General features: G+C 52.4%; 1 protein-coding gene across 6 annotated transcripts; it reads right to left on the reverse strand.

Annotated features, from left to right (window-relative positions):
• Window positions 1-1,126: 1,126 nt before the first annotated feature.
• NLRC3 (NLR family CARD domain containing 3) lies at window positions 1,127-27,427 on the reverse strand. Of its 6 annotated transcripts, XM_004373202.2 has the most exons (19): window positions 26,968-27,427; window positions 18,581-18,656; window positions 17,765-18,395; window positions 15,928-17,677; window positions 15,261-15,347; window positions 12,332-12,415; window positions 11,568-11,651; window positions 10,024-10,107; window positions 8,503-8,586; window positions 7,819-7,902; window positions 7,058-7,141; window positions 6,483-6,566; window positions 5,852-5,935; window positions 5,390-5,473; window positions 3,429-3,512; window positions 2,908-2,991; window positions 2,123-2,206; window positions 1,619-1,702; window positions 1,127-1,356 (listed from the first exon to the last, which is right to left on the reverse strand). In XM_004373202.2, exons 3-19 carry the CDS (start codon window positions 17,940-17,942, stop codon window positions 1,266-1,268), a joined length of 3,198 nt encoding a protein of 1,065 aa, XP_004373259.1. In that variant the 5' UTR covers window positions 17,943-18,395; window positions 18,581-18,656; window positions 26,968-27,427; the 3' UTR covers window positions 1,127-1,265. The 6 variants fall into 6 exon arrangements, 5 of the variants coding, with proteins under 5 accessions (XP_004373259.1, XP_023584203.1, XP_023584202.1 ...); XR_002823567.1 differs by lacking the exon at window positions 1,127-1,356 and having other exon boundaries at window positions 1,649-1,702; window positions 7,845-7,902; XM_023728435.1 differs by lacking the exons at window positions 1,127-1,356; window positions 1,619-1,702; window positions 2,123-2,206 and adding an exon at window positions 2,250-2,679.

Consider the following 27,427-nt stretch of genomic DNA (forward strand, 5'->3'; position numbering starts at 1 on the left):
GCAGGTTAACAATGTATTGCCTCAGCTCCAGATTCACCTTTTTTGTCTGCTCTGTGATCATGGGTATTGACCTTGTAAGTATTTTTCCCTTGCCAGCCAGCAAGATGTTGAGCCTCGTCCATACAGCACTGGAGAGACTTTGAAGGAGGAAAGGATTTTCTAGTTCTAGTGTGACTTCCTCTCAAAGTCCCTGGAAAAAATGACTTTTTCCCCCACTGCTTTGCCTCTGAGGTTTCTCCAGTTCTTAGTTCCTGCAGGGTGCAGCTTTCTCCAGCGTTTGCCTACTGTAACTCTCTCTTCATTCTGCCAAGGTCTCAACTTGGGCAGAAACAATGCAAATCGGAAGACAGTGAAGCAGTATTTTTAAAGTACTGAAAGAAAAAACTGTCAACCCAGAATTCTATACCCAGCAAAAATAGCTTTCAAAAACCAGTAATCCTCAGTTTTGAAATAATGCACTTTATAGCTGGGTTTTTTTTTTTTTCCTTCAGTCTGGGGTCTGATCAGAGGTTTTGCATTGCATTAAATAATTGTATCTCTTTAATCTCTACTGTAAAACTATCTCCCAGCCTTTTTTGTTTCTCATAACATTGACACTTGAAGAGGGCAGGCCAGGTGCTTTTCAGAATGTCCCTCGGTTTGGATTTTGTTTAATTGCCCTCATGATTAGATTTAGGTAAGCATTTTTGGCAAGAACACCACATCAGCAACGTGTCCTCAGTGCACCACGTCAGGGGCACGTGATGTCCATCTGTCCCACTGTTGATGAGTGAGCCTGATCCCATGGTTAAGGCGGTGTCTGCCAGATCCCTCTGTTGTTAAGGTACTTTTTTGTCTTTGTAAATACCCCTTTGTGGGGCGATACTTTGAGACTGTGGCATCTTCTTCCCCGGCAGGCCTTCAGCCTCCATTGATGATTCTTGGCCTGACTACTCATTTTTAAGGACACATTTTGGAACAGCAGTAATTCCTGTCCCCGTTACATGGCTGTGCTTTCAGGTCCTTTGGCAGAGGCCCCTTCCCTTCTCTGTGTTGGTGCGGAGTACCGTCCAGCACCTGCCTGTGGTGACCTTGACTCAGGAGAGGTGGCCGTGGCCTCCTCTGATAGCACTTTTCCTTCCCCCTTGGAGGGACCAGCTCTCGTGCTGGGTCAGCATCCTTCCCAGATGGCAGGAAGGAACCTCGGAAAACAGTCTTTCTGTTTGAAAGCGTCCCGCTGAGTCTCTGCCCATCCTCCTGCCCGGTCCACCAGGAACTGCTTCTGCTCACATTTCGACAGTGCAGGCGGGAGCGTTCGTCTTGATAGCCTCTGAGATCATCCTGGCGCCAGATTCCCCAATGTGATTTCCCTGGAGACTAGAAGAGAAGGGGCTTGAAAACTTGGCTGGAGGGGGTAGGGGCTCACTGTCGATAATGTGGAGCTCTCTGCAAAGCCTCTTGCTTCCAGGAAAGCCCCATAGACTCAGGCTCCAGATGGGCCCCTCGCACTAGTTTCACTCCGGAGCTGCTGACGGAGTTGGGGGTCAGCTGGCTCCCAGAATCAGGCCAAAGGCAGGGCCTGACCTCGGGGTGAGCGCGAGTGGCCGGCAAGGGCAAGACGGTGCTGAGCCCCACTCACTTGATGTGCTGGAGCCTGTGGTTTCCGGCCAGTGCAGTGGCCACGCAGATTGCCCCGTCCATCCCCAGAGAGTTCTCCTGAAGACTAAGCAGAAGAGATGGAGGGACCACGGTGAGCCCTGAGAGCAGACAGACAGGCCTGAGGAAGCAGTGCTGAGTTATCTTGTGGGGCAGTGGACAGAGGACAAGTGGTTCTCTGGTTGATTTGTCCCCAGACGCCATAGCAACAGCTAGGTGCCATTTAGCTCTTGCGACTGGTGTCTACAAGTAGCCAGGTTGCCTTATCCACATGCCACAGATGGTGGAAGACCATAAATGTAGATGCTGCTTAGCTCCAACTGAAGCGAAGCAGAACGAACAGACCCATTTGCAGTGGCATATGGACTGTAGAAGTGAGGACAGTCTGAGTCCTGTACGTTCAGAAGGAAGCAGCGACAGGAAGTGAAAAGCGTTTCTCCTGTGGGGGAGAAGGGAAGAAGTGGGCTGCTCTGGGACAGCCACTTACTTGAGTCTCCGGAGACTGGAGTTTACCTTCAGAGCGTTGCCCAGGGCTTTGGCCCCTGCCACCCCGATGGCGTTTCCTCGTAAGCTGTCAGGAAAAATGGGAAACCTGAGGTGCGGTAACAGGCTGAGAGGCGGTGGTGCTCCCTCCTCCTCACGTGTGTGTGGGTGTCTTGATGGAGGAAACATGGACTGCAGCAACCATCAAAGGGGGGTGCTCCGTCCTCACTTCCCCAGCAACAGGACTGAGCCCACCTAAGGCAGGGGTGAGGCTGGCCTGACTTGGGTGGTTTGCTGGCACTCTCATCCTCCTTCTTCACTCCAGAGGAAAACTGGGCTGACCCAAGAGAGGCATTACTCCATCCCACGGATCCCCAGTGTGCTCAGCATCTCAGGATCCGCAAGAGCAGGGGTGACCTGGACACGTCTGAGGGCCTCACAGTGCCGGAGGCTGCCACCCCCAGGAGTTTGATCTTCCCATAGACCAAGATTAGTGGCCACTTGCCACTCTAGGAGCCCCTGAACAGGGCCTCGAGCATGTTCAGCTTGGACCAAGCCAGCCTGGACAGGAGAGCAGGGGCGTACAGAGAGGTGGGGCTGTGAGGGAAAAGACATGGAGAGCGTGGGAGCGGCGAAGCTGGGGCGCGTTTCATCTAAGTGAAGATCACTGCAATGAGCTGGGAGCTTCCATGCAAATTGGCATATTTTTCTTCTTTCATGTCTGTTCAGTTTCAATCAGCAGTTTGGTTTCTTAGGGCAAGGGATGGAGCCAGCGACTGGAATACTTACTCAAGAATCTCCAAGGTTCTGTTCACCGCCAGGGCTTCCCCCAGGGCCTGGGCCCCAGAGGCACCGATGGAGGTCACCTGGAGGCTGTTGGAGGAGGTACGGTCAGTGCAGGACCCGCAGGGCCTCTTCAGCCTCACACTTGCCCCCAACCCAGCCTTTTTCCACCTTCCCCTTCCGTTCATCCCAGCCGCCTCTTGACTGAGGGCTGAAACTGGCCAGATAGCACTGAAAACTGTTGGCCAGTGATCTGTCCAAAGACATCTGCAACTCCCACAGCTGTCTGCTGCCTAGGACAGGGACCTGGATGCTAAGGGTGTAAGAGCTGGAGGCAGCCTCCTGGAAGGCTTCGGGGAGAACACTCACTGGACCCTTAGCTCTTAACTCTCCAAATGGTCAATTTCCCAGTTGTTAAAATTAGGAAAATCAAACACACTTTCCTCGATTGGCACACAAAATTGTTGTTTAGCCTGGGAGGGTAGAGAGGGCCAGCTTCCCGGACTGCCATGCACACCGGGACTTACTAGAGGGCGGTGAGGGCCGTGTTTGCCTTCAGCGCCCTGGCCACTGCGGAAGCTCCGTCGTCCCCGATGGCGTTCTCCTGTAAACTGAAGGCGCGCGCTGAGCTCCTTCAGGCCACACGGGGGCGCGGCCAGGCTCTAGCCAGGACCTGCAGCACCCGGGCCTTCTAGATTGAATTCAGACCCCACACACACACGCATAGACATTGACTTCCAGGGGCCTTCATAGGCATCTCTTTCGTGATTTAGTTGATAAGAACTGTGGTGTCCGTTTTGATTTTTTTCCAGGGGTTGCCCTGGGAGACAATTGCCCCACCTGTGCTGCCACCGCAGCCCTATAGGCTCATCATGAACATCCAGAAGGGTCCCGCAGTCAGAGTCAGGCAAGAAGAGGACACACAGAAACACTGTCAACAAGGATTTGGACCAAAAAGGGTGTGTTTTTCACTGGCAATCATAAAATTCAGCTGAAGCCCTCGATCCCTGAGGAGTTCTTGCTGCTCTGGGTGTTAAAACAGCTTTTTTCCCTCCAAACGGGGGGAGAGCAGCAGCCCTGGAGCAGTTAAGGGAGCCGTTTGCATGAATTATTTTAACAAACGTTTGAGCGGGTGTTATGTCCTAAGGGAGCCCTGGTGGCGCAGGGATTAAGAGCTTGGCTGCTGAGTTGGCAGTTACAAATCCACCAGCTGCTCCTTGGAAACCCTGTGGGGCAGTTCTGCTGTGTCCCGTAGGGTCTGTGAGTCGGAACCAGCTCGATGGCAGCACGTCTGGTCTGGTTTGGTTAGGTATGTGCTAAGTGTTGTGCAAAGCAACAGGCCCACTTCCGCCCTCTTGGGATTCAGGTGGGAGGCAGGATTAAACAAGGAGTCACAACAGACCAGGTGCAGGCTGCCGGGGCCCGTGGGGTCACCCGCCCCAGTGTGGTCACACATGGCTGCCCAGAAGAAACAGGTCTAAACCAAAACCTGAAGGATGAGAGATGGCAGAGAGGGCCTGGCACAGGTGAGGAACCCAGGGAAGCTGAGTCTCAACCCCTGGGGCAGAGCTGTCCAGGGGCGTGATGAGAGATGAGGCCAGGGAGGAGCAACGCCAGCAGACCCTTGGACCTTGGGGCCACGGTGAGGGACTGGGCTTCACCCTGCAGACTTGGGCAGCCATGTCGGGCTCTCAGCCAGGAGGGGTCAGAGTCACATTTAGAAAGCTTTCCAGCCAGTAGTATGAGAAGAGGGACTGGATGTGGACGAGAGAACTAGCTAGGAGGCTGTCACGGTCCTGCAGGTGAATGATGGTGGTGGCCGGGGTGGCATGGACGGACGGGAGCGTCATTGGAAGGGAGAAACCTCAGGATGTGGTGTGCAGGTGAACTGGAAGCAGTGGGTGAGCAAGGAGGGGATGTCGCACGTTTGCACCGTTGCTCGGCCGGTTCCATTCACGAGCAGGGGAGCCGGGAAAGGGGCGGGCTTAGGGGAGACAGTGGGGGCACTCTGGGGTGCCTGTGTGACACCTAAGTGGAGGTGCGGCATGGGCGTGGATACGTGGGCCTGGAGCTCAAGAGAGGTCTGGGGTGTGGATGTGGGCATCTTTGGCACTTTGAAGGTAACTGGGGCCATCGAAGGAATGAAGTTCTGATACCTGCTACAACATGGATGAACCCTGAAAACATTATTCTAAGGGAAAAAAGAGACGAGGGGACAAATACAAGATTCCACGTATATGAAATATCTGGACTAGGCAAACGCATAGCCACAGAAAGTAGCTGAGTGGTTGCCCGGGCTGCTCTCTGGGGAGATGACAATGTTCTAAAATTGATGATGGTCACACGACTCAGTATATGAGAAGGCGTTGAATTGTACACTTTAAATGAGTGAGTTATAGCTCAAAGCTGTTACGTTAAAAAGCAGCACTGAGAAGTGCCCGCTGTGGCACCCGCCCCCACCGGCAGCCTCTGCCGAGGCCCCACTTACTCCAAGCTGGCCAGGCTGCTGTTGAGCTGTAGTGCTTGTCCCAGGGCCTTGGCCGCTTCGGCCTGGAGGAAGTTCCACTGCAGGCTGGGCAGACACGGACGCTCGTGAGCACGCAGCCCGGGAGCTGACCGGGGAGGCCCTGGAGGCTCCCGGAAAGAAGATGCTTCTCTCGGGGGGTCTGAAAGCTGGGCGTGGCAGCTCCCATAGGACGGGGTCCTGACCACTGAGGTGGACAGGAGAATTCCTGCCCCTCTCCTCAGGCTTAGTCCCCAGAGGGTCCCCGTGGACTCTCTGGCGAGGGCCGTGCACAAAGTATGTGACACCGGAGGGACAGCCGTCACCGTGCTTGTCTGTGAGTCAGCCGGAGGAAGCAGGATGTGGGGTTAGGACAGGCCCCTGAGACTGGGTCTGTTGCCTCAGTTTAGGGGTGGCCTGGTGGGGGAGGCAGAGCCACAGACTCACTGAAGGGAGGTGAGGGCACGGTTTTCTCTGATGGCCTCGGCGATGGCCTGGGCACCCTGGTCGCGGAGGAGGTTGGCTGTCAGGCTAGGAGGAAGGAGACAGGAACAGACCGAGATGTACCAGTCTTGGTCACCGGTGAGCCCAGACCGCTCTCGCCACCCACCCCAGGACCGCGTCCATGTCCCCGTCAGTGGTAGAACTTTTATGTGCCAGGCATGCAGTGGGGCTTATGGTGCTGAATCCTGACAACCCCATGAGGCAAGTGTCACCAGGCTTGGCAAGGGCAGTGACTGCCAGGGTCACAGCCAGGAGTTGGCAGAGCCAAGATTCCAGCTGGGTGGTCCGCGTGGGGGGCCCATACTGCTAACCCCTGCGCTGCCTGTTTGTCACCACAGGGACGAGGTTGGCAGACCGTCTTGTGATTTACAAAGCGATTTACAGCTTTTTTGGAAATGGAGGGCAGAGGTGGGAGGACCTGGGTCAGAACCAGGTGAGGAGGGTGTGGTCTCATCATGGCAGCATGCCCACGAGCCCCCAGACCCCGGGCCAGGGAAACCACTGGCATAAATAACCCTCAGGCAGCATAGCCGTGCCCCCTTCTCAGCCCCCCCGCCCCGCGCCCCCCACATACTCCAGGTTCTTCAGCGTGCTGTTGGTGCAGAGGGCGCGGGCAAGAGCCTGGGCTCCCTCTGGATTGATGGAGTTTTCTCGGAGGCTGAGGAAAGAGAGAAGACCCTGAGCTTCTGACCTGGTAGATGGAGGCCTTGGCCAGGAGACAAGCCAGAGGTTTAGGCTTCTCAAAGCTCAAGAGCAACCTCAGGGGACACCTGGGCGTCCTGAGCGACCTGAGGTGAGGTGTGAAGGAGCCTGTTCCACAAGCTGGGTTCACGTTCCTAGCTAGGCGGAGGAGAGTCCAGGAGGAGAGGATAAGATGACACACCTCCAGGTGTGAGGGGCAAGAGGCAGGTGAGCCTGTGTGGGGCCTAAAGGGCCTCATCTAGGAAGGGAGCAGAGAACAGGCCCTCCCGTGACAGCAGACAGTGACGGGATGCCAGGGTCCCGAGCCAGGCCTGCGCTTGACCATAACAGACCCCACGGGGGTACATGTGGGCTCCCCAGCATTGGCCTGTCCTCCCAAGTTCCAAAGTCCCTTCAGACTCCCGTGGTCAAAGAGATGTGGTTGCAGAGGGGTAGACCAGGACTCACTTGAGGCTGAGGAGGGTCTGGTTGGTGTAGAGGGCCCCCATCAGTGCAGCCACCCCAGCGTTGCTGATGGAATTGCTCTGCAGGCTGCAGACAGAGGGCGGGCTCACTTGGCATAGCAGAGGCTGTCCCAGGACCCGAGGGAGCCACACGGTCCAGCCTGGCCCACAGTGCTGGGTTCAACAGGGAGGGAGGGGCCCTGGGGGTAGGTTCCACCCCACATCTCTCTTCTCATCACACATTTCCTCTCCCATCCTAGAGAGGCTAGGTGAGGCAGGTGGGTTCAGCACCACAGGCCTGAAGTTTAGACTCTTCTAACTTGATATGGGTGGCTCCAAACGGCCTCTGAGGGGCATGTGTTGTGTCTGCAACCCCCAGAGCAAGTGATGAGGTAGAGTCCTCGGTGTGGGGGCAGTGCCGAGCTCTCCCACCCCGCTCCAAGCTACTGCAGCTAACCGGTGTTTGGTCATCTGCACCAGCTCTTCAAGGGCACTGCGTGCTTGTTGTCACTCTGAAAACTCCAGAACCAACCAAACCCCTACTGTCCAGGGGAAGTGGAGCTGGCGGGGTACGTGGGTGGGTGTGGAGGGAGAGAGACTGAGATCAGAGTATGCCCAGGGTTTGTTGTTGGTTGGTTCACTTCTGCCAGGGAAGTGTCCCTGACCTGCAGTCTCCCTCAACCCCCTGCCGCATCTGCTGGATGGAGACCCCAGGGGAATCACCCGCTGCCCACAGTACCCCTGGAGGGTGTCAGACAGACTCACTCCAGGCTCTCCAGGCCCTGATTCACCTTCAGGGCCTCAGCCAGGGCCTTGGCGCCTCCATCACCTATGCTGTTACTGGAGAACCTGCAAGAGATGGGACGTGGGTGAGCCAGCTTCCTGAAGTAGCCAGGCCGGTCCTGACCTAGAGGTCAGGGTCCAGGAAGCCCTCTCAGGGAGGACTGTCTCTGTTGTTTCAGGGATGCCCAGTGCATTGTTGTGCCTGAAACCTATTGACTGGTAGCCTCTGCAAGTGACCACCTGCCTCCTGTAAGAGGTCAGAGTGGCAAAGTCCTTGACTCCCTGGCACTGAGAAGTATCTGTGGTTCTTTATGCTATCTTCTAGGTAGGAAGGCAGTAGAATGTGAACCTGAGGAGATCAAGGTTCACCCAGTCCTGGATACCTGGATCTCCATTTTCCTGGTCTAGGAGCCAGCCATCCTTCACCCACATATCCACCTACCCATCCATCCACTCATCCATCCATCCCCATCCACTCATCTACCCATCCATGTACTCATCTATCAATCCATCCATCCTTCCACCCATCCATCTACTCATCTGTCAGTCCATCCATCCTTCTTTCCTTCCATCCATCCACCCATCTCCATGCTCACAAATATTTGTGGTGGGCTGGACATTGTGCAGGCACCCGGTATACCAATTTGGCCCTTCTGCATTTCTCACATGAGCTCCTTCAGACTCCTGTTCTGCTTCAGGGCGTCTGCCATCCGCTGGGCTCCCACGGGCCCAATGGAGTTCTTCTGCAAGCTGTGGAAGAGGAGAGAGGTGCCTCAGTAAAGCGGCCACAGCCACTCCCAGGCCTAGGACAGTCTGGGGTCAAGGACAGAGGGCAGAGACTACTAGACCAACTAGACTAGAGATTACTTCCTTTAGAGACTAGTGACAACTTCCTTTATCACAGCATGGGGTGGGGGGTGGTTCTCCAGGAAAAGTCTGTGGATCATTGCCAAAGTGTCGCCAATGACATTATTATGTGGGAGAGTAAGAGGCGAGGACAACCAAGCCTTCCCTGCCAAGGGGCTGGAAAGCAGTGAGTGGTGGATACTGAGAATACCCACCATCTCCCAAGTGAGACTTCCATGTGCAAGTCCTGCTGCCCCTCACTCCAACCACCTGCCAAACAGTCAATAGTCTGCCGCCTGCCTCCCAACCCTAGAACCCTCCCTAGAAACCTTGCTAGCAAAGGCCAGAGGGCAGACCCTCCGTATTGATTCCTCTTCTCAGATAGCTACTTCCTTTTATACTAAATCTGGTGGAAGGAGATGTGACAGGAGAATCCCATGTGGCTGGCGAGAAATCCTGGCCCTTTGGCTCCTGTCCTCATTCTGAGAGGACAGGCAGGGCAGGACCTCTCCTGTGAAGGGTAAACACAAATCTAAAAAATGGAACTTTCCTGGGGCCCAAAGGGAAAGAGACCTGTTCCCTCCTCCCTTTTTTCCAAACATTTCTTTGAGAAAACTTGTAAATCCCTTCTCTGTCCTTTTGAGATGTATGTAAACATTTTCAAAAGCTACATAAGTCTCCTGCCAGTTTTACAACCCAAGGATGGCCTTGGAGCCTCCTCTTTGAACTGCAAACATCAAGGGAGATAGTGCCCCAGCATCCCGGCTCCCTGCCTTCACACTGGCTCCAGGTCGTATCTACCTGCTTGCCGTGGAGATGTGAGAGGTTTTGTTTTTCCTGTGGATAAAGGCAATTAACCAACACAGGTGGCCACCCCAGTTACCAGGTGAACTTACGATGAACTACACGTGACAAATGGTGCTGCCAAGTCCCCTGAATTGAGACTAATAATGGTTTCTCTTGAGAACACGTATGTAGTGAGTTGAATCTGCCTGGCTATGTAGAAGGGTGAGCTTGCCTCCTATCTTGCAGTCTCATTAACTAATTGCCTAGAATACATGTCCCAGTCTGGTTTAAGGCTTATTCAGTAATAAAACTGTTTTGTTCTTTGCTATACCTGTGGACAGGATTTTCTGAGTGGGCGGGAGATTTTATTTTTAATTATTTCTCCAACACCTGTTCTCTGGAACAGAGTTGGGCATTGAGTTTTCCAGGGGCCATGTGGACAGGTCAGAAAGCCTCAGGACCTTGCCCCATCCATTCCTCCTTGCAGAAGACAGACCCTTGGAGAAGGGGCAAAGAGGACAGAGGAGGGCTTCTGGTGGCAGCATGTCAACTCACTGTAGCATGCAGAGGGTCCGGCTGGAGGCCAAGGCCTCAGCTATGGACCCAGCACCATCGTCCTTGATCATGTTGTTCTGGAGGCTGTGGAAGTGAGGAAGAGAAACATCACCACGGAGCACAAGAGGGCACCCAATGATGGCCTAAGCTCTCATGCAGTCACCAAGCTCCTCAGAGTCACCGAGGCCCAAGGGGGAAGCAGCTCTGACCACTGCATGCCCTTGCTGCCCACTGCACAGGAACTGGAACAATTGGCCCTTCCCTCACCTCTTCCAGAGGCCACTGCTTAGGTTTCCCCCTGGCTCTATAAGTACTTGCCTGCTGACTGGGAACAATGTGTCCGTAGTATCTGGATAACAATTACAAGGTCACCAATAGCTCTAATTACAACTAAAAACAATAGTCCCTAAGTATGAGTGAGGATGTGAAGAAATTATAACCCTCATCATTGTTGATGGGAATGTAAAATGCTGTAGCTGCTGTGGAAAATGGTGGGGCAGTTCCTCAGCAAGTTAAACATAGAATTACAATTTGACCAAGCAATTCCGCTCCTAGGTATATACCCAAGAGAAATGAGAATATATATTCACACAGAAACTTGTGTACAAATGTTCATAGCAACACTATTCACAATAGCCAAAAGGTGGAAATAATTCAAATGTCCATCAATGGATGAATGGATAAACAAAATGTGGTATATCCATACTATGGAATATTATTCAGCCATAAAAAGGAATAGAGTTCTGGTACATGCTACAAAGTGGATGAGCCTTGTAAACATGATGCTAAGTGAAAGAAGCCAGATACAAAAGGTCACATATTGTATGATTCCATTTATATAAAATCTCTACAATAGGTAAATCCATAAAGACAGCAGATTTGTGGTTTGCAGGGGCTGTAGGGGGTAGTGGGGAATGAGTATGGAGTCTTCTTTGGGAAAGGTGAAAATGTTTTGAAATTAGATGTGGCGGTTGCACAACATTATGAATGTACTAAATGCCACAGAATTGTACACTTTAAAATGGTTAATTTTATGTTATATGAATTTCACTTCAAAAAAGAAAGTAAATGAAAAAAAAAAAGATAATATCATACTGAACTTCGGCCCTGCTAAGGATGGATACAATCACAGGCACCTAAAAAGGACACAGCTAACCACACCAAACCATAGGAACCTTCTGGAATGTGGGCTTTTCAGTGTGCTAGAAAACACTTCATGGGAAAATTCTGACACCATAGCTTTGGGAATTTCCTGTTCAATAGAAAACGAGGTTTTCCTAACATTATTTTGCCCTTCCCCATCTCTATGAACCCCACAACCCCGCTTTTCCTCTGTTCCCTTCTCAGGCCATAAACACAAGCACAATGACTCGGGAAGAGCCGGATCTTGGAAACTTGCTTAGGATACGAGATCCTGTGGTATCCAGTGGGATTGGGGCCCAGGCCTGCCATTTTGAATTGCTTCCTATTCCATAGATGGCACCCGAGGAGAGGGTTTTCTAGGCTCTCTCCTGGGGGCGGCAGAGACGGGGCAGGTAACGTACCTCAGAGAAGCCAGAGTCCGGTTAATCTTCAGAGCATCTGCCAGGGCCTTGGCCCCTTGAGGCCCAATGGAGTTACCGCGGAGGCTGGTAGAAGGAAGAGAGAGAGAATTATCCTCTTTCCTCTGACTCCTAGGGAGGGAAGGATGAACAGAAGTTACACTGACCTTTAAATCTATGATCCTTGAAAAGAATGAGTCAGGGTTTAGGATTTCATGTTTGAAGGAATCGGGGCAGAGATCCTTATATAGTCAAACAAGGAAGAAGTTTTCCAAGATAGTCCCATGTGATGGGGAAACAAAAAAAAAAAGGACTTGATGGAAGTGGGTTTGGGTACAATGAGGAGAATGATAACCCCATATTCAGCATTGAAAATGGGCCCTGAATGAATGAACCCAGAGCTTCACTGGGTCAGGCTCCACAGTCCTGGGGGATGACACTCGGACAGCAGCTAGGAGTGGCCATGGCTTTGCTTGCTCAGCTGTCCTTCCAACCCACCCAGAAGAAAGTGTGGTCCGAGGTGAGGCCTCCCTGTTTCCTACTCCTACAGGAGTGAGGGGCCACCAGGGGCCCAGAGACCTTGGAACCTGCTCTAAATGAAATATTGGTACCATAACCAGAGGTTACTCATGGGCTGAATCTGGGGAAGCAGGGAAAGATGGATAAGACTCCAGTCATTTCACAGGAGGGGGAGGAGCCTGTAAGAGATGATTCACAAGCTCTCCTTGTTCCAATGGCGAAACCTAGGCCTTTGGTATCCTACTTACTCCAGAGTGGTCAGACTTCTGTTGACCAGGAGGGATCTGGCCAGAGCTTTGGCTCCTTTGTTGCTAATCTGGTTCTCAGCCAAGCTGCCCAAGAAAAGGGAGAGGAGTGGTTATTCACGTCCATACATCCCATCATCTCTTCCTTCATGCCATACCTGTGATTTGAACCCCTGGGCCTCCGCAGCATCAACAGGGCCTGGACACCGGTAGAGATGCAGTGGCCCTTTGGAACAGGATGGCCAGGCACAGGAACACCCCGATCCTGGGCAAGGTGTTAGGCCAGAGTGGGTGGATAGACCCTCACTCTGGCAAAGGATTCCAGGGAAAGGTTTGGCCAGAATCCAGCACAACAGCTTCTATACACATAGCAAAGCAAAGAGGGCAATTACAGAAGCCCACCATGCGGATCCCAGCCAGTGGTATGCTGATAAACTGGCTCTCCGAAAAAAAAACAAAAAACCCGATTGTAGTGTTTGCCAATTTCCATGGTGTAAATACTCCCACCATGACCAATTTCAAGCACCAACAGTTTAACAACCAGCTTGCAAAATTCCTGAAAATATAACCATCAGCTCTCACACACTGGTGCAAACTGGTTCCAGCATACTACTGATTCTAGCCTTTCTCTAGTGAAAGAAAAGCTAATGGGACAGTTGTTACAAAATTAACCCTAAAGTAAAAAAAAAAAAAATCTATATCTGCCTTGAAAGGGCGATTCCAGGAATATGCTAGTGGATCAACTTAATCTTGCTTCATGTATCCAATTTCAGAAGTGGTAGCTGTTGAAGCTTTTTACAGTTTTTTAGGCATTTAAAACTGGGGGGCAGCCCCATGGGATACGGTTGTTCAATTAGATCCCCAGGCCACTGCTTTGTAATTTATGTTCCAAGGGCCCCTAGGGGACCTCAGGAAAACTTCAGGAGCTAACAAGAGGCTGATGAGGAAACCACATGGGCTGGGCCCCCACCCCCACTTCTTTCAATCCTAGCAGTTCCCCTTTTATCTGTTTTACATATTGGGGTTCTGCCTGACATCTGTTTTTAAAAAGGTGCTATTTCTTTAAAAAAAAAAAAAAAAGTGTGAAGACCATTCCTCCAAGCCACCTTCTCTATAAATGTTTCAGATTTTAGAGAGCCTCTGCCAGCCCAGGACTTTTATAACATGGTACAAGTAGTAATTTATGAGCCATGTGAGTTTTCTGAAGGATGACTTGGGCATTTCAAATAGAGATGTGGCGTGGAGAACCAACTACCTAGCGGTGAAGAAGGGCACGTGGCCATAGAACTATTTGGCTTTGCTCAGATGAATTTCTGAGCATTGTGTAGCCTCCTTTAAAAAAAACACTTAAAGTTGGCTATCTTGTCATGTGCTAAAAATGCTGGAGACTCCCATGAAGTTAAAAAAAAAAAAAAAAGTATTTTTCTTTCAAAGAGGTTACATTTATATCTCTTGCTAACAAGGCAAAGGTAATACCACTAATGACAGCTGTTTCTTCCCTGATGCCTCCTCTGTGCCTGCCTTGTCCTAAGCACTTGAATTAACTCATTCAAGCCTCACAACAATCCTAGGAAAGGATTAACCTTGCCCAAAGAAGAGCCTGACCCTTGCCCCTGTATCCTGGAAGGTAACCTCTCAAGCCCGTGGAATGTCCTTTCTGACAAGTGTCTTTGTTTACTTGAGGGCCTTGGGCTGCGCCAGATAGTTTATACTAACAGTGTGATTTATGGTGGGGCTTTGGGCCATGTGGTATCAGCTTCACCTCTGGAGGGACTAGAGACTAAGGTCAACCATGTGGGTGATCCACCATGTCTATGTGACCGACTCACAATAAAAACTCTGGACACCAACGATTGGGTGAGCTTCCCTGGTTGGCAATACTCCATGTATGTTGTCACACATCGTTTCTGGGAGAATTAAGCACTGTCCATATGACTCCACTGGGAGAGGACAACTGGAAGCTCATGCCTGGTCTCTCCTGGACTCTACTTTTTGACTTTGCTAATTTGTATCAGTATCATTTTGTTGTAATAAACCATAACCAAGAGTGTAATGACTTTTCTGAGTTTTCAGAGTCCTTTTAGTGAATCACTGAACCTGAGGGTGGTCTTGGGGACCTACCAAACTTGCAGGTAGATACTGTTTTATCCTCATTTTTACCCTCTTTAGGTACAGAGGTGTCTCGTTCAAGATCATGCAGCAGCACACAGAGCCTACTGTCCTAACCACTACACTCAGTGACTTGTTTTTGTTCCTAACTGGTTCTAAATTTTTGTTTCTTCAGAGAAAGATTATTCAGAACCTGGAAAATTGTTGAGGATGGAAAATTGCTCTCTGGGTCCTGTCCTCCAAACTCATCTCCCGAGTTTTCCAAAACCCATCTGATGTCATCACCTTGCTTCAGCTACAACCAGTATTACTCAGATTCAGAAATGTTATTATAGGAGAGATTTCATAAGCACGTGGATCTATTCTTCAGTCAACATGTTAGATTCATCTAATTACAATGTTGTGTTTGTTGTTAGTGGCCACTGAGCTGGCTTCAACTCATGGTGACTTTATGTGTGTAACAATGAATTAAATATGTTAGATGCCCAGAACACTGTTTGAGCTCAAACTTTGAGAGGAGCTTAGAGAAAACTGGACCTGGCACCATGTCAGCATGAATAGCTCTTGAGAAATGCCTTCATGTCCATGATAGTGTCTGACCCTCATCATATCATTTTCCTCTTCTTACAGACGAGCTACCTGAAGCTCTGGAACTCTCTAGAATGGGCGGAAACAAGCAGACTGCATCCTGAGCCGTGTGCGACAAAGACATCTCTCCTTACAAGCGTCACTGGCCAGTTGAGCAGAGAGGGCGACGGGAGAGGAGTCATGGAATCTGCGAGACAGGTGGGCATCCTGGGCAGGGCTCCAGTGTCAGGGTTACCTGATCTTCTGGATGCGACAGTCCTTCCCGCTCAGCACACTGCCCAGCAACTCCATCACGGGGTCCTGGAACTGGTTGGTGTCCAGCCTGCCCAAGAAGAACAGTGACATTGAGTGGTACCACCACCCATGGGCAGGGTGGGAGGAGGCCACTGGCAAAGGGACTGGCCCTGGTGTAGGGGAGGGGGCATTAATCCCAGGTCTTCAGACATCTGGGCCGGGAACCCTTTCCCTCTCTCTCCTCGCCATCCCATCCTTGTGACACAGAGATCTGTGCCCAGCACACCCCCAATGCTCCAGGTTTTCCTATGGAAGGCAAACTGGGAGGCTCAGAGGCTGTGAGTCCTGGGGTTCCTGCCCAGGGCTGTCTTCCACAAGCTGTCATCGCAGCAACCCCACATGCTGCGTGCACCTACGCGGCACTGTGCTTGCTCTCCTTCTGAGAACGTGTAGCTGCTCTCAGGTGCCAGGACCCTCGCCCTGCATCCTTCCCTCCCCCTTTGCTGAGGTCCTGAGCACTGGGTGGAGGATGGGCCTCTGGTGGAGTGGGAGGAGTCGAGGGCACAGCCTCAGTGGCACTGGGGTGGTCCAGGCTATGGAGGAGAAACTGTACCAGGCCCTTCTCTCTCCTCTGCCCACGTGACCCACGTGCCTCCCCCTGTTCCCACCTGAGGCTCTGGCAGTAGAGCAGCTGGGGCAGCAGGCTCTGGAGGATGGCCTGGCTGAGGCACAGGGACAGGTTGGCCTCCTGGGCATAGGCATCCGACACCTGCAGCAGGTAGGCCAGGGCAGCGGGGTGTGGGGGGCTGGTCAGCCTGGCCAGGCCCTCGCGCTCCATGGCCTCCTGCACGCTGCTGGCCAGCTCTGTGTGCTGCAGCTCGTGCAGGCAGCGCAGGACATTGACAGCCCGGGCGCTGACGGCAGCCTCGGGGGCCAGGCAGCCCTGCAGGAGCCTGGCCGCCTGCTCCCGGTAGCCCTGGTGCTCGCCCGGGGCCAGCAGGGAGCCCATCAGCAGGGTGTTGACCCTGGGGGACAGGAGGCCCGAGAGGAAGCGCAGGAACACGTCCAGCCTGCCGTCCTCGGCCTGCATGGCCCTCTGCACCGCACTCCGGAAGTGGGTGAGGAAGCCCAGCCGGGGCCAGGACACGCCGCTCTCTGTGAAGAGATCGAAGATGGCCCTCTTGGACGCACCGTAGTAATAGGCAGCTGCCACAAATTCCTGCAGGGACAGGTGGGAGAAGCAGTAGGCGGCCGCAGAGCCCAGTGTCTCCTCCCGCTGCAGGAAGCAGCCACTCAGGGCACTCTGCAGCAGGGCCAGGTCCACCCCGAAGGCCCTCAGGTCCTGCTCGTAAAACACGTACTTCTTCCTGACCAGCCCTTGGAAGGCCAGCCGGCCCAGCGTCCCCGCCATCCTGCGGCCCCCGTGGGCCACCTGCTCGATGCGTGGGCTCACCTTGCCCTTGTCCTGCCCCTCCCTGCTGAGTGCCATCCTGAAGTACCAGGAGTAGATCTCGCTCAGGGTTCTTGGGGGTGACAGCTCGGCATTCAGGGGCCCTCGCCTGTGGCGGTACAAGTGGCCCAGCGCTGACCCTGAAAGCCGGCAGAAGGCAGGGACGGTGCACATCAGGTAGAGAGCCCTGTCGGCCTGCACCTGGGCCAGGGCCCAGCCCGCGAGGCTCTGGTCTTCTGGGAACATCTGCTCCAAACACGTCTTGACCTCCTCCTCGTTAAAGCCCCGGATCTCTGTCATCCGATCCACTAGGCCCCCTGGGATCTGGCCAGCCGTGCTGGGGCGGGAGGTGACCCATACAGAAACTTCTGGAAAGAGGTTGCCCCGGATGATGTTGGTGATGAGGTTTTCCACCTGGACCTCCTTCTTGGGGTCTGTGCAGGCTGCGGTGTTGGAGAAATCCAGAGGCGTCTTACACTCGTCCAGGCCATCCAGAATCAAAAGGGCCCTGGCTGGGGCCACTGCTGCCAGGCTGGGCTCCCCAACGTGTGGGAAGGCAGAGCGGATGAGTCTCTCAGCCGACACCTTCTCATAGGTGTTGAGCTCCCGGAAGGTCAGCGGCAGCACCTGCGAGAAGTCCTTGGCGAGCTGCCCTTGGGCCCAGAGGTGGACAAAGTGCCTCACCAGGGTGGTCTTGCCCATGCCTGCCACCCCAACGGTGATGGAGACACGGGGCGGGATGGAAACCCGGGAGAGAGGCAGGAAGAGCCCGTCCAGGGCAATAGTCCTGGCGGTGCGCCCAGCCCCACGCGTGGCCTCCACCTGCGTGAAGTCATGTTCCCGCAGCTGCAGGTCCGTCAGGCCCTCCACCAGCAGGAGGCTGGCCAGCCTGGGCGGGGGCTCACCCAGCACCAGGTCGCCTCCCAGCCGGCTCAGCAGAACCTCCCGGTGCCGCTGGATCCTGTAGTCTGCGGGACAGAGAGGGGGTTAGGGAGAGCGGGGGTGACAGAGGAGGGGGAGAGGACCCGGATAGAGACCACCCAAGCCCATCTTACCATTGCCAGGGGGCTCTGGAGGGGGTTCCGGCGTCCTGTCGGGGGCCTGTGGGACCTGGGTCCCCTGAGTGCCCTTCCCCGCCAGCAGGTCCATGAAGGCTTTCACCTGCTCGGCCGGGGAGCTGCCACCGTGTCCCGGGCCGGCCTCCCCGCCCACCCGCACCTCCTGCTTCCGCATGTAGTCCGGGGCCTCCGCCAGGAGCTGTGGACAGAGGACCCGGCCCTGCCGCCTGCCCTGCCCCCGTCCAGGGCCTCTAGGGGTGCGCTAGGGAGCCCACCTTACTCCGTCCCAGCTTGAGGCCGCCCCCTGGTCTGGCCTCCAAGAAATACCCTCACCCTGCTGGCAAGGGCCCTTCCTTCCTGGGTGGTGAGCACAGCCGCATCCCAGGGGCACCGAGGCGCCGGAGCCACGTGGCTGCGAACCGGCCGGGGCTCGGCCACTCACCGGCCGCGTGACACCGGGCAGGCTGCTGAGGCTCTCTGCGCTGCGGCGTCCTCATCGGTGGCCTGGAGACGGCGATGCGGTTGGTAGAGGAGTCAGAGGCAGGGGAGCTGGTTCCCAAGCGCCTGTGCGGTGACTTCCTTGTCCAGTTGCCCTAGAGTCTCCTGGGAGGGGAGAGCCCCCCGATTTCTGCCGGGAGAGGGGATGCCGCGGTGCTGAGCGGTGGAGCCTGCGAGCCGGCCTGCGCACAGCCGCCGCCTCTCGCGGGCCTCGCGTCGGGTTCTTCCGGGGACTGGCCGCACCCCCGCCCGGCCTCCCACAGCCAGGGGGACGCTCAGGACCCCGAGTCCTGCGCCCGCTCCTCCTCTCCTCACCTGGCGGGCAGCGGGCAGGACGTCTGGTCACGGGAGCTGCCCCTCCGGCGGGGCTGGCCATCCCTCGCCCACGGTTCTAGAGAGAGAACACACCGCGCGGCCGTGCAGGGCCGTGGGCACGCCTGCCGATGGCTCGACGCCCCTCCTTGGGGGATTGGGGCTGCCCGGCATCCCGAGGCCGCCTGCCCACCAGCCCCGTCCTTCTCCACGAGTGCAGGGTCCTGAGCTGAGGTTCGTAAGGTTGGAGAGCGGGCAGGGCAGTCTCTCCCCTTCTAAAGACCAAAATAGAACACGCCCCCCCATCCTCCACGTTCCCCTACAGCCATGGCCAAACAGCTCCTGGCCCTGCTCCCCCGGTCCGCTCTCCACCCCAGCCTCCCCAGGCTCCCCAGGCTCCCCCGGCTCCCCCCGGACCTCGCCTGTTCAAACCCAGTACAGCCAATTACACTGCTCTTTCAAAATCCCATTAGCAGAGTTTATACTAACGGGGGAGGAACAATTCGGAAAAGGAGGGTGAGAATGGTTGTACTACTTGAATTAATCAATGTCTGTGAATTGTACATGTAGAAAGGGTTGAACGAGTGTGTGTTCTGTATATATTCTCAACAACAAAAAATAAAATAAATTTTAAAAAATCCTATTGGCAGAAACAACAGAGATAGTATGGTAAGACAATGTGAAGTGTGTAACCAGTATCACGGGACTTTTCATACAGAAACTGGGAATGCATGTATTTTTGGTTGTGTATATTGCCACCAAAAAGAAAAGAAATAACTTTATGGATCACACACAGTTCTATTGGCAATTCTCACTCATTTATTCTTCTAAATGTCAAAACCCAGGAAAAAGCAGGTGGGATTTTGATTGCGGTCGCATTACATACGTGAGATAATGTGGCCATTACTGAAGTCTTCCTTTAGGTCCTTTGTTGTTAGGTGCCATCGAGTCGGTTCTGACCCACAGCAACCCTGTGTACAACAGAACGAAACACTGCCCAGGCCTGCTCCATCCTCACAATCGTTGCTGTGTTTGAGCTCATTGTTGCAGCCACTGTGTCCATCCATCTCGGTGACGGTCTTCTTTTTTGCTGACCCTCTACTTTACCAAGCATAATGTCCTTCTCCAGGGACTGAGCCCTCCTAATAACGTGTCCAAAGTACGTGGGACGAATGAAGTCTTGCCATCCTTGCTTCTAAGGAGCTTTCTGGCTGTACTTCTTCCAAGACAGATTTATTCATTCTCTGGTAGTCTGTGATATTTTCAGTATTCTTCGCCAACACCGTAACTCAAAGGCACCAATTCTTCTTCTAGCCCTTTAGTAAAGCTTTGTGTTTTTCTCAAATAGATCTGGCCAGTTTCTCATTGGTGTATAGGTATTTTTAAATAGCAGCCCTGGTGGCACAGCAGTTAAGAGCTAAGGCTGCTCACCAAAAGGTCAGCAGTTCAAATCCACCAACTGCTCCTTGGAAACCCTATGGGGCAGTTCTAAGGTGCCCTGCAGGGTCACTATGAGTTGGAATCAATTCAATGGCAACAGGTCTAGTTTTATTTTCAAGTGGTTTTTGTTATTATGAATATTGTTGATATAAAAGAAAAGTATGAATCTTGGTATATTTAACTTCTGGCTCATCAACTTAAGTGCTGTATCAGTTCTAATAGTTTTTTAGTTAATTCTTTCCAGTTTTTTTTCATATTACTGCAAATAAGGATCATTTTATCTCTTCCTTTCTAAAGCTGTAACGCTATGTGAAGAGTTTTATGACGTTAGCCAGATCCCAAGCAATGCCGCCTCACAGCAGTGGTGGAGAACGTCCTCGTCTTACTCCGACTGTTCAGGACAATGGCTCGCCCACACCAGATTTGTGACATGTTTCCCATTAGCACTCTTCTCTGCTGGGGAAGCTTCCTTCGACCCCTCATTTCCTATTACCACTCGAATAACATTATGTTATGTTTATTGAATGCTTACTGTGTTCCCAGACATTCAGTTAAGTGCTGTATTTACTTTATTTGTTTACTTCCCATAACGACTCACATTATGATTATTTTTCCCATTTTATAGATGAGGATACTGAGGCTCAGAGAGGTTAAATGACTTGCCCAAGGACACACAGCTGGGAAGGGACTGACTTGGGATCCAAACCAAGGCCTTGCTGACACCAACGCTCGCACTCTCTACGGTACTGCCTCTCGTAGGACGTTTACAGATTTTTTAAGAGCACTTGACTTTTTAGCATATTTTGAGGTAGATAGATGACTTATTCCCATGTATTCATTCATAGAGCGGTATTTATTGAGGGCTTGTTATGTGTTCTAGGCACTGGGGTACGGAGGTGAATGCGTTAGACTAAGTCCCTACCCTGTGAGTGCGGTGAAGAGGGAGGTGACAGTGACAATACCAAGGGAAAGATAAATAATCAAGGCAAGTTCTGACGGTGATTAGTGCTGTGAAAGGAGCCCTGGTAGCACAACAGTTAAGCGCTCAGCTGCTAACTGAATGGCTCCACAGGAGAAAGACCTGGCAATCTTCTTCCGTAAAGATTAGAAAACAAATACCCAAACCCGCTGTCGTCCACTTGGTTCCGACTCATCGCGACCTTATAGGACAGAGCAGAACTGCCCCATAGGGTTTCCAAGGAGCAGCTGGTGGATTCAAACTGTCTACCTTTTGGTTAGCAGCCAGACTCTTAAGCACTGTGCTACCAGGGCTCCCCCATAAAGACTATAGCTAGGAAGCCCTATGGGGCAGCCCTACTGTGTCACACGAGGTCATTGTGAGTCGGAATCGACGAGAGGGCAGCTGACAACAACAGCATATAAAACAGGATGGACTAGCACACGGAGAGATACCTAAGTCAATAGAACAGAATATCGAACGCAGAAACAAATATATATTTATATTTACATATAAAGGAGTTTGATAATGTGACAAAAATAGTATTTCAAATCAGTGGAAATGGTGTTGGAGTAATTGGCCAGCCTATTAAAAAAAATATTTTTGAGCTTTACTTCACATTGAGCACCAAATTGAATTTCAGCTAGATTAAAAGTTAAAATTATAAATGCAAAACCATAAAGGCATAATAAGAAAATGTGAGAGAATATTTTTAAATCTTTCAGTAAGGAAGTCTTTCTTAAGCAAGACATAAAACCCAGAAGTCATAAAGGGACACATTAGCAGATTTGACTTCATCTGAATTTAGTATTTTTGAATAATAAAAGATGTCATAAATACAGTTGAAAGAAAAGCCATAAGCCGGGAATCAAAATTTGACACATATATGAAAGCACATTAATATCCTTAATATATAAAGTTTTCTTAGAAACCATTAAGAAATAGATAACCACATAGAATTATGGACAAAGGACAAAAACAGATAATTCATAGAAGAAATACAAATGACCAAAATAATTGAAAAGATGCTCAATCTCACTAACGATTGAGAAAAAACAAAATAATGAGCTATCATTTTTCATCTGTGTAATTGACAAAGATTACAAAGACATCCAAGGGTGCATCGGTGAGAATGTGGGGGAAGTAGGAATCTTAACACATAGTTGGTGGGAGTGTAATTGGTACAGTGATTCTGGATGATTTTCCTTTGTCTATTGTCATTAATTATCTCTTGACCCAGAAATTCCACTTCTGGGAATTTATCCCAAAGAAATAATTGAACAAGTGCACAAAAATATGGCTACAAGGGTCATCACGGAAACACTGTTTATAACAACAAGAAATTGAAGAAAAAAAACTTCTATCCAAAGGGGAGCTGCTAAAATCAATTATGATCCAGTTATATAATAGAATACTATGTGGCCATTAAAAATAATAAGGTAGATGTGTATGTCAAACCGGAAGAAATGTCCACAGTGTATTTTTGATCTCTTAATGTCATAAATGTTTCGATCACCTTCTTAGAGGTATAATTCACATATAATAAAATGCACCAGTTTCAGCGTATGGTCAGATGAGGTTTGACAAACGCAGACACCTATGTAACAACCATCACCATCAAGATAGTGAACATTTCTTCTCCAGAAAGCGTTCCCTCATGCCTCTTCAGTCTATCCTGACTGAAATGACAAAAAAAAAAAGAACCAATGTCCATCAACAGTAGAATGGGAAATTTTTTTTTTTTTTTGGTATTTTCGTATAATGAAATACTACGTAGCAATGAAAAAGAATAAGCTACTGGCATCGTCAGCAATATGGATGAATCTGCTCGCGCCAGCATGATACTGAGTGAAAGAAGTGTCACCCGAAAGAGAACATATCTGATGATTCCATTTATAAGAATTTCAAAGTCAGGCCAAACCAATGTGAAATAATAGAAATCAGAACAGTCGTTACTCCAGGGGTGGTCTGACTGGGAAAGGGCATGACGGAGCCTTCTAGGGTGCTGGACATTTCTATATATTGATCTGAGTGGTGGTTACACAGGTGTATACGTACATAAAAGTCCACTGAGCTCACTCTGCTCTAGGTAAGTCATACCTCAGTCTTTAAAAGTTCGGCCAGTGTAGCCACTGTGGAAAACAGTTCGGTGGTTCCTCAAAAAAGTTAGAATTATCATGTTGTTGTTGCTGGCTGCTGCTGAGTAGATTCGGACTCAGTGACCCCACGTGACAGAGCAGAACTGCCCCGTAGAGTTTCCTAGGCTGTAATCTTTCCGAGAGCAGATTGCCAGGTCTTTTCTGCTGTGGAGCCACTGGTGGGTTCGAACCGCCGACTGTTTGGTTAGCGGCTGATCTCTTCACCATTGTGCCACCAGGGCTCCTTAGAATTAGCATATGCCCCAGCAATTCCACTCCTAGGTATATATCCCCAAGACTTGAAAGCGGGGACACAAACAGAAACGTGTTCACTGCAGCACAATTCACAATACCCAAACGGTGGAAACAACACAAGTGTCCATCAACAGATGAATGGATAAACGAAATGTGGTGCAGTCATACAATGGAATCTTATTCGGTCCTAAAGAGAAGTGAAGCTCTGATACACGCTACAGCCTGGATGAACCTTGAAAACACAAAGCTGAGCGAAATAAGTCAGACACTAAAGGACAAACACTGTCTGATTCCATTGATGTGGAATATCTAGAACAGGCAAATGCATAGAGACCAAAGTGTTATCAGTGGTTCCAGGGCCAGGTGGGAGGGCGAAGGGGAGGCATTGCTTAAGGGACACTGAGTTTATCAGAGGGATAAAAGAAAATTTGGAAATGGATACTGGTGATGCTTGCACAACATAAGGGATATAATTAACGTCACTGAATTGTACACAGGAAAAATGTTGGAATGGAAAATGGTTTGTTGTTTTTCCACGATAACAAAAAAAGTTAGGCTGGCAACTCTCTAGAAACTCACATGGTGTAAAACCACACGAAGCCCTGCTACCGCCAGTCGGCTAGAGCAGGAGGCTGGGACCCTGGGTGGGCCGTCCTCGGACTGCGAGCTGCAGGGCACAGCCTCATGGTGGACACCTGCTGTTGGCTGTCCAAGTGCACCCTCCGGGTGACTAATCTGCCACAGCTGGGGATGGAGTGGTGGCAGGGCGCACGAGGAGACCAGGCTGGAGAAAGGCAGGCTCAGGGCTTCTCGGCTCTGGGGGACGTTATGCGGGCACTGTCTTTACCAAACCGCTGCTCAGGGCCCTGCTGCCTGGAGATGGTGATATACTTGGTCTGGGGCGGGGCCCCAATGTGGATGGATTTTATTTATTTATTTTTTTTGGTGACACATATACACAGCGAAACACACATCAATTCAATAATTTCTACATGTATAATTCATGCCCTTTTCTGAATTGTTTGACCATCAATACTGACTCACTGGCCTCTAAGCTTCTCGTCTAACCTGTTGAGTTGCTGTTATCAGTTTGATGTCCTGTAGATAGTTCTTTAAAAGAGCACATTGCTCACGGCGGGCGTTCTTCAACTCAACTACCGTTTGGTTTAACGATGACTCCAGAGGATGGTTTTAGTTTAACGTTTACATTTACTCAAGGCAATAGTTTTGGGGGGTCATCCAGCCTCCAGGGCTCCAGAGAGCCTGAATTCCATGAGAATTTGAACTTCTGTTCCACATTTCCACCCCCCCCTTTTGATCAGGATTCTTCTATAGAATCAATATGTATTGATTTTAAAGCTCCCTAGTGATTCTAATGAACAGCTGGAGTTGAGAACCACTGTACCACGAAGAGGTCAAGAGGAACCAAGGAAAGACAAGCACAGGTGAGGTGAGGGGACGAGGAAGATGGGCGCTCCCCCGAGCGTCCCTGCCTCTGTGGCCCCATTAGTCCTTTCATGTTGGGGTCAACACTCCAAGATCAGATGCCCATATTTCTTCTCCCACTGACCTTAGGCCTAAGGTTGCCAGATTTAGCCAATTAAAATACAGCACGTGGGACTAAATTTGAATTTCAGACAAGCAACAAATTTTTTTTTTTTTTTAGTATAAGTATATCCCATATAACTTCTGGGACATACTTTCCCCAAAAAAAAAAGTTTATCTGCAAGTCTAGTTTAACTGCGTGTCCTGTATTTATCGGGCACCCCTATTCAGTCCCACTCAGACAAAAGCCCCCTCCAACCCGGCTTTCACCTGCGGACACCTCCCAACAAGGACAGAGGAGACCCCCAGGCAGACCAGGGTCCACCCCATGACGGCGACCTCCCAGGGCCAGGACAGAATGGAGTAGCCCCAGATGCTGATGAGGCAGCAGGAGGGGGGGTCTCCCCAGCGGGGACCAGTTTCCTGCCACCTCCGTGGACAGGCCTACGTGCAGCCCCAGACACCTCCCCTGTAGGCTAGAACCTGCCGCAGACCAGTGAGTGGGGTGAGGCCGGCAGCAGAGCAGATAGCCTGCAGTGAGAACGGTGGCGCCCTGTGCACCCAGCTGACAGAGAGGAAGACAGGCCAGCGGCCACGGGTCAGTCGCAGAGGGTCTGAGCTGTAGCGGACAGGCCAGGGCCAGAAGGGACTGTGGGGGAGCCGCCACTTCCCTAGAAGCCTGCCATCCCAGGTGTCCTCAGGGCCCGGCTCCAGGTAGGGCTTACCCACCTCAGTGTGACCTCGGAGCTGTCTCTTGGGGAAGGTGGATCTAAGCGCCTGTGCTGCCTGGTGGAGTGTGGCTTGGCCCCCGTACCCCAAGCTCATAACCAGGCTCCGCCTCAGCTCTAGGAAGGTCCCGATTGGTCTGTTTTTCCTGCCAGCAGGTCCCCTTTCTGGTCTTCCCCTGCCCTTGCCGGGGCCTCAGTCCAGCCTCAGCTTTGGCCAGCCAGGGGGATGGGGGGTGGGGGGTGCTCCTGCTTGGCCTTTTCTAGAAGGGCTGGCCGTGCTCGGCCTACCTGCTGTGTGGTGATGGTGTGGGGCCTCCAGCCCTGACTGCCCGCCTGGGGCTGCCCGGCTTCCAGGACTCCTGCCCACCCACCCTTCCCAGGGCCGGGAATGAAGTCTTAGCCCCGGTGTGTGGCCCCAGCACCGCGGCCAGCTGACCACCTGTCCACCTGAGATCAAACGACCTTCCTGGAGGAAGGAGGAAGTAGTGCCTGCCCCTCGAGCTGCCCCCCTGCCACTGCACTGACCCCCGGCTTCAAGCAGGGACAGAGGAGGGTGGCGCCCAGCTGCAGGCCTGCCTGGGTGATGGCCAGGGGTGGGCCCGGGTTTGTGGGAGGGGCCAGGAGAACCTGGGTTCCCCAGCTCCCCAAGAGCTCCCCAGCCAAGCTCACCCCAGGAGTCATGGGAAAGGAACACCCAGCCCAGCCCAGCTCAGTGGCACCTCTCCCGAGAAGCCTTCCTTGGTTGTGGCTCTCAGAATGAATGTCCACCCGCTGCCCTTCCTCAGGGAGGGTGCAGCCTCTATCCGACAGTGTGGTCAGGGAGCCACTGGGGGCTGCACACCCAGCAGCAAGGAGTAGGTACTGTGTCCCCCTTAATCCTCATGACCTGTGACCCCTGACCTCCATCTTACAGGTGGGGCAGCTGAAGCACAGAGAGGTCAGGTCACCTGCTCGGAGCCCCACAGCCCGGAAGGGTGGTGTCAGAACAGGCCCCGGTCTGCTAAGCCAGAGTCTAACCACTGGGCGGGACTGCTCCTCCAGTTACATTCCTGGCCCCGGGGAGCTGGGTCTGTCTGCTGGGCCAGGGCTCACAGTACCTGTCCCTGGGCTGTCCTTGGGCACCTGTTTGTTTATTCCACACCGGGAGTTCATGCTGCCCCACGGCTCCCAGCGCCGGGGAGTCTGGTGGAGTCTCCCCAGGCGCCTTGCCCTTCAGCCATCTCCCCACCCCCAGCATGGCTCTGGCCTTAACAGTCACTGTCCTTCCTGACCACCATGCTCTCTCCCTCCCCTGCCTCGCACAGAGGCAGCCAGGACTTAACTTACCTCCCGGGCCTCGAGGCTGCTCTAGGGATGTCCAGGGCAGGGGTCCGGGTGGAGCTGCATCCTGCGCTCTTGGCTCAGACCCGCTCCTTGAGAGATAGTGGGCAGTGGTGGGGACGCCTGGGTCTCTGCAAGCCAGCCGGGCCCGTCCTGGGTCTGTTCAGTGCCGGCGTGCAGCCTGGTCCAGGGGATCGGCAACACCACGCTGACCCTGTGGGCCCACGGGTGATGCAGCACTGGCTCCCGTCCCCACGGCCACCCGTGGCCGCTGCAGCTTGGCGCGCACCTCTTCCTGTGCAGGGCCACCTCCACCTTCCTTCCTGTCTGATTTCAAAAGCCAACAGCCTCGCGACAAATCAGTGAGCCGGGGCTGCCGCCAGTCAGGGGACAGGGACTGACGTTGGGGTCTTGGTTCCGGGAACTGCGGAGACCTGCCACTCGGGAGAGAGGGTGGTGGGCTGCA

The sequence above is a fragment of the Trichechus manatus genome, unplaced genomic scaffold (genome assembly GCF_000243295.1).
Source record: "Trichechus manatus latirostris isolate Lorelei unplaced genomic scaffold, TriManLat1.0 scaffold00024, whole genome shotgun sequence".
NCBI lineage: Eukaryota > Metazoa > Chordata > Mammalia > Sirenia > Trichechidae > Trichechus > Trichechus manatus.